Source organism: Manacus candei, unplaced genomic scaffold, assembly GCF_025592945.1.
Source record: "Manacus candei isolate 608988 ecotype Guabito, Panama unplaced genomic scaffold, ASM2559294v1 h1tg000070l, whole genome shotgun sequence".
NCBI classification, from domain to species: domain Eukaryota; kingdom Metazoa; phylum Chordata; class Aves; order Passeriformes; family Pipridae; genus Manacus; species Manacus candei.
The window spans coordinates 271,739-289,426 of NW_026138118.1; the positions used below are offsets into that span (position 1 = coordinate 271,739).

Below are 17,688 nucleotides of genomic sequence, written 5' to 3' on the forward strand. Positions count from 1 at the left end.
GGGAAGCAGTGGGAGGAAAACTACAACTCCCGGCATGCCCCGCGCGCGGCCCCAACTCCCGGCGTTCACCGCGCGGGACGAGGGACAGGGGAAAGGAGAGGGAGAGGAGGGAGAGAAGAAGGAGGAAGAGGAGGAGGAAAGCAAGGAGGAGGGAAACCGGGGCCTACAGCTCCCGGCGTGCCCCGCGCACGGCGGCACTGGGACTACAACTCCCAGCATGTCCCTCGCGCGTGGGAGCGATAAGGAGAAAGGGAAGCTGTTGCCTATGGCTGCCGACATACCCCTCGTGGGGAGGGGGGAAGAAAAAGAGGAGGAGGAAGGGAAGAAAATGTGGCCTACAGTTCCCGGCATGCCCCGCGCCGGGTCCTCCCAGGGACTACAACTCCCAGCATGCACCGCGCAGACCTCATCCGTGCCCGGTCCCCGGGGTCCCCTCCCGTCCCCCCCGAAGGTCAAAGAGTAACCTCAGACCAGCCCCAAGCCCCCCGTCACACCTCACCCGCCCCCCTGCGCCCGTGGGGTTTATTCCTCGCACAACAAGGGCCCCCTCGCCCCTCGTCGTGACCCCCGCGGGGGCTCAGCTCCTCCCCCGGCACCACAAAACTCTGCTGTGTTCTCCTCTGGTTTTAATGAAATCGTGGCAAAGTCACTCAAAGGGGGCTCAGGCAGCTCCGTGTTCACACAGACAGGAGGTGAGGGAACAGGAGAGGCAGCAGGACAGCCCTGAGCCCATGGGGTTCCAGGTGTTTTCCTGCCTCACAGCGCTTTATTTACAGGAATTGCAGAAATTCCATATATAGTTTTCTCTGCGGCCCAATTAGACAAATATCTACCTATATATAATATAAAAAATACAGAGATTTGACTTTTTTTTTTTGGAAGTAAAATGTACATTATCACAACTGTGAGCAGGATGTAAACCTGGAAACCTGGTGCTGCTGGAGCTCCCACCACCCCTGTCACCACCAAGCCTTCCTCCAAGTCATCAAACCACCCAAAGGCAGGAAAAAACCCCCAGAATTCAGCCCATGTTCTCATGGAAAATAAAGTATTTCAAGTAAAGATGAAGGTGGGTTTCAGCATTTCAGAGCTCTGGTGTCAGTCAGTACAATGCAAACCAAACCTGTGCAATGGTAGCTGTGCTTCCTGCTCCGAAAAAAACCCCACCCCAGTTCCCATCTTTGGGCTCTTGTTGCTTTTTTTGTTTTTTTGTTTTTTTTTTCTTAAATCCTTGGAAATACCACTAGTAGTTCTTCAAAAAAAAAAAAAACAAAAAAAACAAACAAACAAAATAAAATCTAGACAAAAGGGAAGCAGCAGAAAGAAAAAAAATCTTCCCAAGAGTGGGAGAACTTCCCTGTTTTTCTGTCCGTTTTTTTCAGGGAACTCGGCCTGGGTTCACCCAGGACTGTCCACTGAAGGAGGAAGGCCAGGGTTAAACTTTGCTCTTGGCCAATTAAAGAGTCCTTAATAGAGTAACATGTGCAAAAAAAAAAAAAAAAAAAAAAGGAAAAAATTAAAAATTAAATAGATCAACCCACGTTTTCCAGGATTATTGTGGCCAGAAAACTCCCTCTCTGATCTGTGTCCTCACCCAAGCCAACGCCGGAGCCTCACGGGAGTACCCGAGGTAAGAACTGCATTTGGGAGGGACCACCACAAAGAACAAGCCACCAGGAGGTGCCACTTTGTCACCTCCGTGTCCCTCCTGCATTAAAGACACGTGTGCAGCAGCCAAAAGAAACAAGGATAAGAAGAATCCCCTTCTTTCCGCAAGGACCGAGCGCCGTTTGTATTTTTTGTTTGAAGGAAGAAGAGTTTCCTAAACTCAGGGTGTTGTTCAGCCTTCCCAGCGAGGGCCAGCAGCTGCTCCCAGGTGCTCTTCCAGAAAGTTTGTGGCGTGTTTTAATTCTCCTCAGGGCACATTATAGCTGGAAACCATCCATGGGGGCCTCGGATTGCTGGAAGATGTATTGCTGCTGGTTCTCGTCCACCTGGGGGGCCACGGAGGAGTCGTCCTCCACCCCAAAGTAGTGCTCAATCAGGTCAAAGGCTTTCTGGTAGATCTCCTGGTTCTCGTGGCTCTGGAGGAATTCTATCTTATCCAAACCTTGCAGGGGAAAAAAAAAATTGGAATGCGGTGAAACAAAGAAATTCTGGTAGCTCATCCTCAGATTTATTCCCACTCCCACCCTCGTCCTTCTTCACTGTGTGAGATTTGCATTTTCTGAGCAGCTCTGACACCTAAATCCAGACCTAAATGCAGCTATTCCAGAGCTGCTCGAGGATCTCACCCCTGCCAGGCAGCATTAATGTCTTTCCAGCTCATACAGATGTTTTAATTTGACTGGAATCTGATTTAGCCTCCACAACTGGCTGTGAGGAATTTGGGAGCTGCAGGGGGTAGGGAGGGGAAGGAGCAGGGTCTGCAGCCTCCAGCTTTTAGCTGCCCTAATTAAATCCCCTGCTGCACATCCAAGAATTCCAAGAATTGTTCTTACAGGGAGAATCAGGACACAGAGTGTAATAATCAGAGGGCAAAGCAGACACTGGCAGTACAGAGGGAGTTCCAGACCAAAATAGGAACTTGCTCCTCAAAGCACTGAGAGAAGGACAAAAAAAAAAAACAAACCCACCATCACCAAATTAAGTTGCTCCAGGGAAAAGCAAACTCTCCCTGGATTTCCAGTGTTCAAGTGGGCACAGTTCGAGCAACTTTAGGCCCAGAATTGTCACTTTTAACCAGAAATGAGCTGAGTAAGCACTCCCAGCTGGTGAAAGCCACGACTAATCAGCTTGGCCTCCAGGTCTTGGAAGCCTGGATCGGAATTCTGATAGTTTTTACTTCCAAGTATTTTCTCCTCACCCAATCACGAGTCTGAAGAGACTCTGGAACAAATATTGGCCGTTTTGGAACATACTAAACCCCTTAACACAGCAGGAAAGCACCCAACAGACCCCCCTCAGTGCCTCCTGCAGTGCCCAAAGCCCCCACCTACCATAGGCCTCCTCGATCAGGCTGCAGTAGGGGTTGATCCCAGTCCCACTCTGGTTGGCTTCCTGCTCTCCCAGCCTCAGGATGTTTTCCAGCCCATTCAATGCCACCAGAACAATCTTGGAGTCCATGACAGTCAGCAGGTCACACAGAGGCTTGATACAACCCAAATTTACCAGGTACCTGGAGAGAGAGCACCAGCAACACACACTTGGTGTTCAGGGGCTGGGAAGCAGTACCTTGGCTCCATCAGAAAGAGCAAAGGAAACGAGTCAATCTAAACCACATAAATTTACCTTAAAATACGTATTTACTGCTCTGCAAGGTTAATTTTTATCCACTTATTTGCACTTGTGTACACAGCCCCTGTTTTCAGAAACCTCCCTTTTATTTAAAAAGAAAATAAAAAAGCTATTTTTAAAGTCCAGGTGCTGCTAAAATTAAATCCACACTGGAATTTAATCTGTCATTTAGCCTTGTCTAAAACTATCCATGCAGAAAGCTCGGGCTGTGCCCTGCAGTCCCCATCAAGGCAAAGCTCCCAGGGATTTCCCCCAGGAGGAGGCACAGGGAATACCTGATCTGCTCAGGAGTCCCTCCTGAGGTGGCGTTGGTGATGGCCCAGGCTGCCTCTTTCCTCGTGCGGAATTCCGCCTTCTGCAGGATTTCTATCAGCACCGGGAAAATGTTGGCATCTATCACTGCCTGGGGAGAGAGGGCAGGGACAGGGGTTGGCACTGGCAACACCATTCCTAAGAAAGGCTTCTCAGCACCTGGAAGAAACCTCTCCCCTGTTTCCCAACACAAAAACTTCCCCAAGTTTCGGTGATTCCTCTGGGTTATTCCTCAGCCAAATCCTACTAACGCGAGATATTCCGTAACCAGCAGGACAGACCATCCCTGGTATTGCATCAATACTGTGGGAATGCTTTCAGCACTCATCTGCCTCCCTATGTAGGTCAGGAAAAGGATAATTAAAACTCAACCAGCTTCAAAGGGGCTGAGCATGGAGAAATAAAGGGCTGTATCTCCTGTTATTCCAATGATCCAAATGTGTGGGAATCATTTCAGGCTGGTCTGTGCTGGTGCCATCACCAAGCTCTTTTTCAGCTCGCTTGGCAGATGGCTGGGAGCAGCAAATTTGCAAATTACTGCAGAATGAGGTGAACAAATCCAGCCCCTAAAATGCCAGATAAGGAAAAAGCTGCAAAGCCTTAATGCTGAGCTTGGAATCTGGGAGGAGAAAGTACCTGTATCTGTGCTCTGTTTCCCGCTGTGATGTTGGATATAGTCCAGCACGCCTCTTTCCTGATGGATTCCTTGGGACTGCTTAACAAATGAAGGAGACAAGGCAGGGCTGAGCAGTTTAGAATCACCTTTGGAGAGAGGAAGCAGAAGTGAGATCACCAGTGCCAGGTCTGGAGCTGATGGACACTGCATTCCCTGCAGGAAAGGCCTCTCCTCTCACCTGGGTCTGAATGTCATCCCCTGTCACGATGTTGCCAACTGCCCGCAGAGCTGGGGAGGCCACTTTGTAGTCATTGTGCCTGCAGGGAAACGGGGCAAGGACACAAGCAAATCCATCAGATCACTGGGATATTTGGAATATTCTCTCCCCATTTATCTCCTCTGCATTATTTCCTTAGAAATCCATCCCCTGGCATGTAGAAACACACAGTAAGTTGACTGTATTGCCACCGAAAACAAAACTGCAACACAGTTTGGTCCTTTATATCCCAACTCAATCCTCTTTTCCTCAAAGCCAAGCTGACTTTTGCTACCCACTCTTCTTTGATTTGCCTCACAACCAGGCTTCCATAAGCACATCTGAAGTTTGAGAGCACACAACACCCTGCAATCCTCTCTCCCTCCATGGATGAGAAGTGTGAGTTTGATCTTTCCTTAGTAAATTCTTCCTAAGTTCTCTGTGTAGCTGGCCCACACTCATGCTCTCCAATTTCAGAAGTTTACAGGGGTAAGGTTTCTTTGATCAGTGAATTTGCAATTTTTGGGACTGCTGTTGAGACCAACACAGGCGTCTCTTCACCAGTGTTGAGTATAACCAGGAAGACAAACCAGCAAACTACAGCTCTGAACCTGCTCCAGATCCTCCTACAAAACTGCTCCCAGGTCAGCCCAGGTGCCTGGATCCCGTGAGCACAGGAGGTGTGGAGTGCTCTGATGGATTTGACATGGATCCATGCTCAGCTTCCTGCCTGAGGCAGCAATCCCAGGTACTCACATCAACAGCTCCACCAGCCGCCGACACACTCCCGAGTCCACCACTGCCTGGATCTTCTCGTTGGGACCATCTGACAGGTAGGAAAGGGCCCAGCAGGCATCTGCCAGCAGGTCAGAGTCGCTGTTGAACAACAACCTGGACAACACTGGTAGGCAGGGAGACACCTGGAACAACAGCCACCAGCTGGGTTAGTCACCCTGCCCAGGACCACCACCCCGCAGGCCAACACCACCGACCAGCTGCTGAGACAAGGCCTGCATGGCCACAGGTTCCTGCATGGCCACAGGCTCCTTCCCTCAAGTCAGTAGCTTCCCATTGCTTCCCACACCTAATCACAGTGTCCAAAGCCACCCCAACAGCTTCATTGCTACACTCAAATTACATCCTCCCAGACCCAGTCCAGACTCCTGAGGCAAGTCACCCCTTGGAAGAGCTCTGCTCCATTTCTGACTCTTCATAATTCAAAGCAGCAACCATCAAGTTACACCTCTGAGTATGTCAATCACTTATAAGTGGGTTTCTGCTTACACTCAGTTCAGATTTCATCCCTCACCACAGGCTTCCCAGCTTTGTCACGGGAGCTTTCACTTAAGAAAAGTGATAACACACTGATTTAAAACATTTTTGTTCCACCAAAGAAGGATGAGACACCTGAAAGGCCAGCAGGACCTTTTCTTAGGCTCCCAGGAAAGGGAAAGCTGCCACAGCTCCCATGTGGCTACAGGACTCCTGCTTTGTAGTATTTCAAGTCTCAGAAAACTTTTTAGTGGTAATTTGAGTGAAGTCTCAAATTTCCAGAGAGTTCATAACAAAAGGGTAAACCCTTTTTAGATAAACCCATTTTTAGATAGAGAAACCTTGCAGGGAAGCCTTGGCCTGTGTCCTACTTGAGGGGTCCAGCTGATGGTAGAAAGGTTGGCAGGAAATTACAAACATCTGAACAACCAGATCCACCTCAGCAGGAAGAAGCTCACCCTGTTCCCACTTGGAATGACTTAGAGGAGTCCAACAGCCCAAAATAACTCGGACAAACATCTTAACTGGGTGTTTCCCTGCCACCTGTTCTGCCCACAAGGCATTTATTCTCACCTTATCAAATTCAGGTGGGGGACTCTTCCCTCTGCACAGGTTTGACAAGGCCCAGACAGCATTTCGTGTCATTGTCAACCTGGTGGACGTCGTAAGGAGCCTAAAGAGAGAATCACCAGGAATTATGATCCTTATGTGGAAGTCAAGGGAATCAAAAGCATTAAAACCAGTATGATTTTAAGGAAGTCAAAGCACTACTTCACTGGGTGTAGCTCAAGCCATGCTGTTTGTCACCTGAGCCTCTCAATGAGGAAGAGAAGTGATATGAGACCACTTAGGATAAATAGCTGTAATTCCCAACAGTGCCAAGGGACACGGGGCAGGAAGGCAACTTCCACCTTAGGCAGGTTGCAGAAGGAAGGGCACATGAGTGAAGTGCAGCTCCAGGTTCCAGTTCAGCCCAGACACTCCCAGCCCTCAGCAGAGACCGGGTGACATGAACTGCTCAGACTCTGAGCTCTGAGGAGGATGGTGAGTCCTGTGGGATGAGGAGTCAGGCAGCCCCCCTGGGACAGGGCACTGACACCAGGAGCAGGAAAACAAGCCATTTGTGACATGGTATTAGCTTTCCAGGGATGGGATGAAGATTAATTCTTTCCAGGGCTATGAGAGCCTGACAGATGGGTCTGACTGTGGTGGGTGTGCACCACGCTGGGAGAGGGGGTGTATAGAGACCTGCTCCCACCCCAAGCCCCTGGAATCCATATCCCAAGCAGAGAGCAGGACCTGAGGGACACTTTGTGACTCCAGAAGGACCAGCACACTGCAGCAGCACACCCTCCACATGCAGAGCAGTGTGGAGGGCTGTGAGAAGGCCTGTTATCCACCGAGTCCCACTCCATCCATCAGATCCTTGTCTGAACCAGGAGTTAATCTGGTACCAGTGGTTTGATTCCCAGTGATCACCACCAGGGAATCTACTGGCCCAGCTCCAATACTGCTGCTGTGGCACAATGGGACTCCAAGAACTGCACTGGCAAGTGTTCATGGCTACTCACATTAATAAGGGAGGAAGGATAGCGCAGTTAAGGACATAATCTCTACACACAGAGCTGTCTCCAGCAATGTTCCCCAATGCCCAGACAGCCTGAAAGGAAACAGCAACAGTTTTAGCACTCACAGTTTCTAACAGAGGAAGAACAAGGCAGTGTGCTAAGAAAGCATCTCCCCCTAATTCCAGGCAAACAACACTTCCACCTGTGGTGTGGAGCCAGCTGGGAGACACCAGTCACTCGTTTTAAACACTGCATTTTATGGTGTGCAACCCACTGTGGTTCATCCCCCAGCCCCAAAGGAAGGAGTGGTCCTTACCTGCTCCTGAACATCCTCAAAGTCAGAGTTTAACAGCTCTATAAATATGGGAACCGCCCCAGCCTCGATGACTATTTTTGTTTGTTGGGAAGTCCCTGATGCAATATTCGTCAGTGCCCACGCAGCTTCAAACTGAAACAGGCAAACCAGCGACAAAAGAATCAGTAAAACAAAGCCTGATTTGGCAAAATCATTACATTTTGGCTGTGACTCTTTCACTGTGAGGGAAAGGAAGCATATCACAAGAGGAGCACCTCAACAATCGAAGGATTTTATTTTCTTGAGCAATAAAAGAGCCACATCTGCTAAAAACCCTCTCAGAGGCCACAGCTGCTCAAAGGAGGAGCGAGTGAAGGTGTCACCACCAGTCACACCACGTCACTTCACCTCCACAACCATTCCCCAGCAAGGGAAATGAAGACACCCAGAGCACAAACACACAGAAGTAGAAAGTTTTCTGTGTTTCATCTGCTGCCCCAAAGACTCCTCGAGCTCAAGGGAAGCTGAGCAGCAACTCCCTGGTTTTGGCTCTCTTTGGTTTAAACACAGAACTCCCACTCGGTTCTTCTGGAAATTAAGCCCCTCTGGTCCATGGCCTGAGGCCAGAGGGCAGGAGAAGAGATGAAAGCAGTCATCAACTCAGATCAAATTCCATGTATGGAAGTGTCTTTAACCCCTCCAAAGCAACCAGACTTATTACCAAGCTGGAAGGAATCTGAGGAAGCCACCCAGTCCATCCCTCTGCCCCGGGCAGGAGCAGCACTGCCCCAACCCATTTCTAACAGACTCTTGGCCTCTACTTAAATGCCTCCAATAATGGAGGTTTCTCCTCACACAATTTCTTCCTGCATGTTTATCCCATGGCTCCACCAGCTCCCAGCAGAAACATCAGATACGGGAATTCCAAACTCTCTTGGGTGATTTTTGCCAGAATTCCTTCGAGAATTTAATTCAGAGCAATTTATAATTTCCTTTTTTTTTTGCCTAAGCACTACAGGCTACCTTTGTCTTCTCCTATGGATCATACAAGCTGCACTTTTTGGGTTCAAAACATCACTTTTCCCTGACAGCATGTGTGGATTCACATTGCTAAGCAAAGGTTAAAGAGCTACGAAGAATTAATAACATGATCTCCTTTACCTGTAATGTGCAGTTTTCACTTCTTTTCAGGAATTCAACAAATCTCTCCACCACTCCCTGAGTGTTTATCACTTCATCTATCGGAGGATTGGGCTCTGGAACAGCAAAGCAGTGTCAGAACAGTGGACAGGCCTCATGCAGGGGAGTAACAAGCATGAAGGGTTAATTTAATATCCCAAGTCATACTGAACTCAGCAGGACAACTCTGCAGAGTCACTTTCTGTGCAGTTCATACAACTGTCAATCCTTAGCAATACAGTAAATTATCACATTTCTAGTTTATGGCTTTCTTTCCCCAGGCTCAAAGCTGCAAAGCTTCTGTACAGCAACACGTGCACAGACTCTTGCAAAAGCCAGATCCCGTGGCAGGGATGAGTTATTTTTACCTTTGGAGAGCAATTTCCTGAATTTCTGAGTGGTTGCCAGCTGTAGGTCAGGGTCATCTGAGAAAAGCATCTCTACCATCTCTCCTGTGATCAATCCCTCCTGAAAAGATGCAGAGGAGACAGAAAAATGGTTCCATTTCAGCCTAAGATATTTAAGGCATCACACACGTGACAACCCACCACGATTTGTGCTCAGCTGGTGAGTCAAAGATTAAAACTTTGAGATCCCAGCACACTATTTACTTCCTGAGAGACTTTTCCAGTTCACTGCAGTAACACTTGCAGTGCTGTTGGGTGGAAGGGGGTAAATGTGGAAGGCTCTAGAGGAGGATTTTGAACATGCAGCTGGAAATAACCCTTGATAAACCAGCGGGATGGTGATTCCCTGGCTGAGCTTTACAAGGCTCAGGGTTCCACTGGTGTCCCACTGGGAATAAGTTTACTGTTTGCATTCTGGCCAAGGGTTTGTGGCTCTTCCAGCTGTACAAGTGACATCAGTCCTCTAAAAAGGGATAAAACAAAAATGTTGATGTCTGTCACTTCCATGCCATCACAGAATCCCAGAATGGTCCCGGTTGGAAGGGGCCTTAAAGATAATCCAGTTCCATTCCCTTCCATGGGCAGGGACACCTTCCACTAGACCAATTGCTCCAACCTGGCCTTGGACACTTCCAGGGATGGGGCAGCCACAGCTTCTCTGGGCAACCTGTGCCAGGGCCTCAGCACCCCCAAAGGATCAAATCTGAAGGCACAGCTGGAACAAGGAAAGGCACCTTACCCCACATGTCGTGGAACTAACGTAGGAATCCACAAGGTGACTATCACACATGGAGTCATCCTCATTGATCAACTCCACATTCCTCCTTTTAAAGAGCTGGTGGGGAACAAAGCACAGGAATTGTTATTAGAAAGCAACGGTGAACAGGCTCCACAGCTAGACATTCTTGTTCCTCAAGCAGGATCCCTTCAGCTGAGACTGAAGGTAGCCTGAATAAAAAAGTGGTCATTAATAACAGCTCTGCACTCTCAGGACTAGTCTGGCACACAAACCCCAACAGTAAAACATGCTAAGTCTTGCCCTCAGATATGCAAATGCCCAAGTCACTCAGACACTGGTACAGGCAGTGCAGAATTTGATCTAACAAGTCAGGGAAACTGGGCAGAAGGCAGCTGGTAGGTGATGTTCTCATAGAGCAAATATTTAGTCCCACACACATCACCTCGTGCTTTCATAGACCTCCAAGCCAAAAAAACCCACATCTCAGAGTTAAGAAATACACACAGCCCAAACTTTCACTTGCTCTTCCTGTTTCTCAAGGAAATAATCCCATTCACTAATTAAAAAAAAAAAACCAAACCAAAACACACCACCAAAAAAACACCACCACCTTTAACAACAAGGATCTGTGAACAAAAAAACCTCCAGTACCCCAAGGAGAAAGTGCTTGGAAAGCTCTTGGTGTGAACTGGGTACAAAGAAAAAAGAGAAAAGCATGATCTCAGTTAGAACAGGAAAAAAATAAGAGGACTGCCAACAAACCTTAATGCACAGATCCTTGATGATTCCAGTTAGGCAGCAGCACAATCTTGGTTGTGTTAAGGCTGAACACAACCTACTCAAGATGACAGTTACCTGTTGCTCTCGTTTCTGTTTGCGCAGTTGAATTCCTTCCTCTTCTCTTCTCCGTCTCATTTCCTCGAGATTTAGGGCTTTGTTCTTGTAACTCTTCATTCGATAGTTTTCTGTGAAGAGAAGACAAAGAGAATCCTGCCTCAGAGCTCCTGTCACTCTCTGCTCCTTCATCCACCTGTCCTCCCTGACAAGGAACTCCCTGTGCATGGAGCAGGGAATACCCAGACTGAACGGATTTATTTACTCCAAGTGCACAACTAAACTCAATTTCTACCCAAAACCAGAGTAACCTCCCTGGTGTCACCACGGCATAAACCACACCTGGACATTTTTTACCCCCAAGCAGGAAAAAAAACCCAGCAGAACCAAGGCCTTGATTTATGATCACAATAACCCCTTGCAAGCACAGAGCTGTACACGAGGTGCAGGCCACGTGTGTCCCACCAGGTGCTGCCTCAGTCCCTGACCTACTTATTCTGCTGGTTCACAGCTGACTAATGCAGCAATTCCAACCTGATTCCCTGTGTGTTTGCCCCCAGGTCAGGGAAGTGACACTCCACTATCTGGCACAGTTCAAGGCAGCCAGGGCCAAGCAGTAACCCAAGTATGAAAGGATGGCAGTTCCTCACCCATCCAGCTGCAAAAGTCCTTCTGAATCTCTCCAAGCTCTCCTGTTTTGGATACAGATTGTTTGCACATCTGTGCCTTTCTCAGGACAGGAAGGAATCGGAGTCACAACTAACCCTGAACAAAGTTACTCCTCCACAGCTCACTTGGGAACCACTATGGTTGTTTTCTCCCAGCTGCCAAGGGAAGTGTTTTGTGGAAGTTTGCAGTGTTATCTCCTTGTGCCCCACTTTCAAGCCCGAGGCACCCTCAGCCCCGTGGCTTACAGAAAGTTTCAGACTTATCAACTGCCTGCAGCCACTCTGGAGCCCTTCCAAGATCAAGTGGAGAAGTTTCAGTCCCTAAAACCCACAGACAAGCCAAGAGGAGACATACACAACACACAAATATCCAGCATTTCATTGCTACAGAAAGAGAAAACAACTGGGAGAATTAATCACTTAACAAAATACTTTCAGCTCTGTGATTTCCCCAAACAGCCCAAAAGACACCAAACAAGATGCAAATCTACAGATTTGTGTCTGTACAGTAGCAAGGTGCCATCTACATATAGATTTTAATTCAGAAAGTGTATTTAACTACCTGTTAAAATATTATAGGTTGGGTATTCATATTATCACCCCAATGCTCCTGTGCAGCCACACAGGAGAGTAAGAGTTGAAAGCTTAATCCTGAAAACAATTTAAGAACCCAAGTCTCCAATTAAAAGGTGGTTTTTTAAGAAGAGGAGGAGGAAAAAGGCAGTCATATAAATAGCCAAGGGACACATGACAGTTCAGCTGCCTCCAAACTGGCCCAACCCCACTCAGCTCTGCAACCCCAGAGCTGGGGAACAGCCAGAGACACACTGAGGGCTCAGGAACACCCAGGAACACTCAGCACTTTGTCCTTTATGGCTTTTTTTTTTTTGTGCCAGAGCATCAAGAACACAGTCATCCTGCAGGGAAACCCCAAAGATACAACAAGCCCTGAGGAGTGGTTTTTCACATCACTGTGCAACACTTTCTGGGACTAAATTTCCTATTTTTCTCTCCCACATTTTCAACTCTGCAGATGATTTCTGTTGGCTTTTCCCAGCCCATCATCTGTGTCAGTACTTGAGTGACATGAGAATGCTGATCTGTGACCCATTTCCAGGCAATGGATGGATGTGACAAATGCAGGATCAGGACCTCACAGTGGGGTCAGACACTGTAGGAACCAGGGATTCCAGCAGGCCCAGACACATGGAATCAAAGAGCAGGATTCCAGGCATGGACAAACTGTGTACTTGTGGTGTTTCAGCACAAAACATCCAGTTCATCTGCAAGTCAGGCTGTGAATTATGAACTCAAATTCTATCAGTGGGAATACCCACAAAACCCGCTAAAATCAGGCCGTTGGAGAAGCTGGGCTGTCAGGAATGGGGAAGCAATCCTTATAAATTGAGGCATGAGAAGGTATTTACCACTTAAGAGAAAGGAAAAACAGCGTGAAAGGTTGACTTTGAAGGCTGAGCAGAGCACTCAAACCCTGTGTAAAGCCAACAGAAACTGCAGCAGCTCAGCCAAAACTGTACTTCCAGGGTCAAGATTATAACAGCTCCTTGATATTCCTGGATCAGGAATCCAGATCTGCCTCTTCCCATTTCTCTGCATGACAAAAAGCATTTGCTTCAAACCTTTTATTCAGCTGCTGATTAAACCCCGGGGAGCTGAGTCACTGCAGGGACTTCTGCTGCTGAGTCAGAGTGAAAGGCCAGGCCAGGAACTCACTGACAGACCTGACACGGCTCTTTTTAAGCCAAAACACCCTTTCACTGAGGGAATCTTCCAAAGGGAACCTTCTAAAAGTGTCTGTTAATCCCTGTGGCACGGCCTGGCCAGGAGGGCTGACAGCCCTTGGAGTGGGGAAGGGCTGGGGAATGATGCAAGTGTAAATAAATACACTTGATGAACTTCATCAGCACTAATCTGCCAATTAGTGTCCGCTGGGGACATTCCCAGCTCCCAGCCAGGTGACCTCCAAAGGCCCCTTCACCCAAGTTTTCCCTGGGATAGGATAAACTTGGTCATTTACAGCAAAAGCTCCCCTAAATCAGACAAGTGGCAGCAAAACACACTCAGTGAACTACTGAGTTTCATGGGACAAACCTTCCTGACCACATTCCCTGGGTTTCTCCATGTCATCCCCTTCCCTGAAATCCCAGAGGAGCCTCCCAGCTCCTCCTGCTGTTTAACATATTTAACATCTCCAGAGGATTCTCTTCCAGAAAAAGCGTGTCCACGACGACTTTATCATTTGAAACTATAGAAAGAAAAGACTAAATAATCTGTGCTACTTAAACACAAATTAAATGAAGTTGGTTGTAATAAATACATAAAAGCAGTTGAATTATTTGTATACACTGTATAAAAGGACAGCTCTGAGCTGTTACCAGAAATTTAGTCAAAAACAGAGGCTTTTATTGTCACTTTGATAGTTTTGCAGTGAGTTAACAGAAAAAGGGGGTAAAAAAAAAATCACTTTGCTCAGAATATAGAGGGAAAACGAAGCTAAACAGGAGAACAACCACACAAGAAATCCTGTCAAATAATCAGCAACTCAGGGCTTTCCCTATAGCCCTGGAATTACACCAGTTGCCCTTGAAGCCTGGAAAAGTGGCTGTCACTCCTGCAGGTCTGCTCTTTCACGTTCTCACAGGGGTTATTCCAGTGTTTCCCATGAACAGGCCACCACAGAGGCTCCCCCAGAGCCTGTCCCCATCCCCCGGGTCCCTGTCCCTGTCCCCCGGGTCCCTGTCCCTGTCCCCCGGGTCCCTGTCCCCGTCCCCCGGGTCCCTGTCCCCGTCCCCCGGGACACGCTGTGCCGGTAAATCCCTTCTCCCCGCAGCTATTTGGCTCCACTGGCTCGATCCCTCCCGGTTCAGCTCCCAGAGCCAGGGATGTGATATCACCGCTGGAATGTGCAACCCTCGCCGAGGGCCAGGGCTGGGAGGGGGAAGGGACGGGCAGAAATTCTCACTGGGGGAAATTAAGTCTCACAGCACCAAGAATAGGATTCCCTTTGGATGGGAAAAGAACCCACCCCACTCCTCAGCCCAGTTGCCAACACGGTAATTTCAACGCTGCCTCCTCCTGATTTGATCTTTTCACCCCAAAAATCTGAGGTTTGGGGGATTTAAATCCTCTTCAACCTGAGACATTCAGATTTCCTTAAGGGTGGAACGATCAAGCACAAGTGTCACCTGAAAGTCCTTTGCAACAGTCCCTAAAACAGGGATTGACTTTGGCTACATCAGCTCAAAATCAACCCACAAGAGTTCCAGGTTAAAAAACCCCAGAAACACTCAGAGGGATATAAAATTCCAATAAATCCATCCTTTCCAACGTGTGCTTTGCCTCAGAAACAAGCAGGACTGTGTGATTTGCTAAGCAGATTTATCTGGACCTCCCCAGCCCCAGAGCTGGAGGCCTGAAGGAATCAGGACTTTGAAAGCCTGAAGGAATCAGGACTTTCACTCTTGCACGACTGTAATGATCAAACTCTCCCCCTGACAAAGTTCATGTTTGCTCTCCTGAACACAAGCAAACAAAGCAAACCAGCCAATTAACTGTTAAATTCATCAGGCAGAGGAGTTGTATTAAGAATTGAGCATTTAATGCATATAAATGCATTTAAATACCTAATTTGCATAGCAAATGAGGACTGAACTAATGAGAACCTCCAACAGTGTCACAACTGCTGACAAAAAATCCAGCACCCTCAGCCTGCACTTTGCAGGAAGGGGTAACAACCCTGCTGTCCCCATTTACCCTCTCACCCAAAACGATGAAAAAAATCATTCTAGGTTTATTTTAAAATAAATGTTTCATAAGGATAATTCAAGGGAGGGGGATATTAAACTCAAATTGCAGTGGTGGGAAGGATGGGAAGCTCCTGTGCAGACTCCTCAGCTCCAGATAAAAGTGCTCCAGCAGTTTTCAGATGTTTCACAAGAGGCCCAAGGACATTTCTCTCCTCAAAGCTGCCAGCTGAGGTTTTACATCTCGAGTTATAAATTAAGATTTAAAAGCTGTTCGGGGCTGGGGAGGTGCAGCAGCCACTGCACACATGGAGACTGTCCCAGACTTGTCCTGGAACATCACAGGAGGGGTTGGAGAGGAAAGTTCCTGATAGGATCATGACAAGCAGGAGCCCACCCCAAAGGGCATTTTTAAAGCTTCACGGAATCCCAGAGTGGTTCGGGTTGGAAGGGACCTTAAAGATCACCTCATTCCACCTCCTGCCATGGGCAGGGACACCTCCCACTAGCCCAGGTTGCTCCAACCTGGCCTTGGACACTTCCAGGGATGGGGCAGCCACAGCTTCTCAGGGCAACCTGTGCCAGGGCCTCCCTGCCCTCACAGCCAAGAATTTCTTCCCAATATCCAACCTAAACACACTCTCTGTCACTTTAAGCTTCTGAAGCAGGCCTGGTTAAAAAGACAACATTCCAGGGAAAAATGATAAAACCTTAATCCTTCCTTCCACGGGATCCTCACTCTGCTTTAAGGAGAGCACAGCTGCTCCAGGCTTGGCTTTTCCACCTCACCATCCAAACCCTGTCTTACCACTTGAGCCCTCAGAAAAAAGCCACCTCTCCTCCCTGAGCACTTCAGGTACATCAAAATAAAAACCCGCTGGTATTAAAGCACCTTCTGAAGGGCAACGCTCAGCTGTGATTTATTTGCGGCCATCAGAGACCTGCCTGCAACCTCTGGGAGCCTTTAAGTGTATTTACTGGTGTTTATAAAGATGGAAATAAACTCCTCCACTCCTTCCCTGCACATCTGCCCGTGCCACCCACGTTTATGGTGACACTGGGGCTGAAGGTTTATTTTACAGAAGCCACAAAGCCCTGCTGGGTTATCAGAACCGTGAAGAGGTGACTTGGATCTCACCCGAGCCCCGAACTCTCGCAAAGTTCAGAATTTAAACTGAACAGCAATCTGAGAATTTAAATGAAGCAGCCACAGAGCCTTTGATGGAGGTTCGGCTGCAGCGGGTCCCTCCCTAGGGTTTGACCTCGGTGGGTGCAGCAGGAACAGCCCCAAATACTCCAAAATCAGAGTATTTCAGCACTGACACCTCAAAACTGGGGTATTACAGTACTAACACACCCTAAAATCATAATGTTACAGCACTGACACCCCCAAACCTGAGTATTTCAGCATTAATACCCCAAACCAGGGGTATTAGAGTACCGACACCCCAAACCCGGGGGATTTCAGCACCAAACCCCCAAACCCGGGCGATTTCAGCATTAAGCCCCCTCAGAGCTCCCGCCCCCCCCTCGGAGCGCCCCAAAGTCGCTGTTGGCGCTGCCCGGAGCGGTAACAACCCCCGTGCCCCGTGCCCCTCACCGAGGGCCCCCCCCCCAGCGTCCCCCCGAGCCCCCGGAGCCGTCCCCGGGGTGACTCAGCGGCGCCGCGGGGCCCTTCGCCCTCAGCCCCGGGGAGCCGGTGAGGGGCGCGGGCGGCGGCGGCGCGGGGCGGGCGGGCTGTGCATGCCGCCCGGCTACAGGGTGACCCTTTCAGCCTGTGCTGTCTCCCCGACCGTGCCCGGAGCCCCCGCGGCCGCTCCCGCAGCCCCCCGAGCTCCCCAAAGTCCTCTCGCCTCTCACCCATCGCGGCGGCTCCGGCGGCGGCTCCGGTGGCGGCGGCCACAATATGGCGGCACCGGGCGGGGCGCGGGCCGGACGGCGGCCGCGCGGGGACAAACCTGTGAGCGCGGGGAGGGGCGGGGCGGTCGCGAGGGGAGGGGCGGGGCCGCGGCGCTCGGGCGCCCCCCAGCGGGCGGGGGCGGGACTGGCCCGGAGGTCGCGTCGTGTCACTCGTGTCGTGTCACTTGTCACTGTGTCCTGTCACCTGTGTCCCATCACTCGTGTCGTGTCACCTGCCACTGGTTTCCTGTCACTTGTGTCCCTTCACTTGTGTCCCATTCCCTCGTGTCCTGCCAGTGGCGTCCTGTCACCTGTCACTGATGTCCCGTCATTCATGTCCTTGTGTCCCATTAATCGTGTACCATCACTTATGTCCTGACCCTTGTGTCCCAGCCCTTGTGTTCCCCCCTCATTCACATCCCATTCCTTCCCACCCTGCCCCCTCATGTCCCTCCCATCCCATCACCTGTGTCCCAGCACTCATGTCCTATCCCCTCATGTCCTATCACTCATGTTACATCCCATCTCCAGCCCTTTGTGTCCCATCACTCATATTCTGACCCTTGTGTCCCACCTCATCCA

General features: G+C 49.2%; 1 protein-coding gene across 5 annotated transcripts; it reads right to left on the reverse strand.

The window, feature by feature from the left end:
- Nucleotides 1–609: 609 nt before the first annotated feature.
- On the reverse strand, nucleotides 610–17,173 carry KPNA6 (karyopherin subunit alpha 6). 5 transcript variants are annotated; one of them, XM_051807365.1, is made up of 14 exons: nucleotides 17,068–17,173; nucleotides 10,797–10,906; nucleotides 9,942–10,037; nucleotides 9,164–9,263; nucleotides 8,778–8,872; nucleotides 7,638–7,769; nucleotides 7,325–7,413; nucleotides 6,327–6,426; nucleotides 5,238–5,401; nucleotides 4,464–4,542; nucleotides 4,246–4,371; nucleotides 3,573–3,700; nucleotides 3,000–3,178; nucleotides 610–2,110 (listed from the first exon to the last, which is right to left on the reverse strand). In XM_051807365.1, the coding sequence occupies exons 1-14, from the start codon at nucleotides 17,069–17,071 to the stop codon at nucleotides 1,926–1,928; spliced, it is 1,587 nt and encodes a 528-aa protein (XP_051663325.1). In that variant the 5' UTR covers nucleotides 17,072–17,173; the 3' UTR covers nucleotides 610–1,925. The 5 variants fall into 5 exon arrangements, with proteins under 5 accessions (XP_051663325.1, XP_051663322.1, XP_051663323.1 ...); XM_051807362.1 differs by having other exon boundaries at nucleotides 10,704–10,906; XM_051807363.1 differs by lacking the exon at nucleotides 17,068–17,173 and adding an exon at nucleotides 12,006–12,117 and having other exon boundaries at nucleotides 10,704–10,906.
- Nucleotides 17,174–17,688: the final 515 nt, after the last annotated feature.

Bases quoted from the DNA above. Each gene is read 5' to 3' on its own strand.
- KPNA6 (XM_051807362.1), bottom strand. The intron at 7,414-7,637 runs GTAAGGACCACT...GTTTCCTTTCAG, and splicing joins TTGAGGATGTTCAGGAGCAG to GCTGTCTGGGCATTGGGGAA. The intron at 3,701-4,245 runs GTACTTTCTCCT...CTCTCTCCCCAG, and splicing joins GAAACAGAGCACAGATACAG to GCAGTGATAGATGCCAACAT.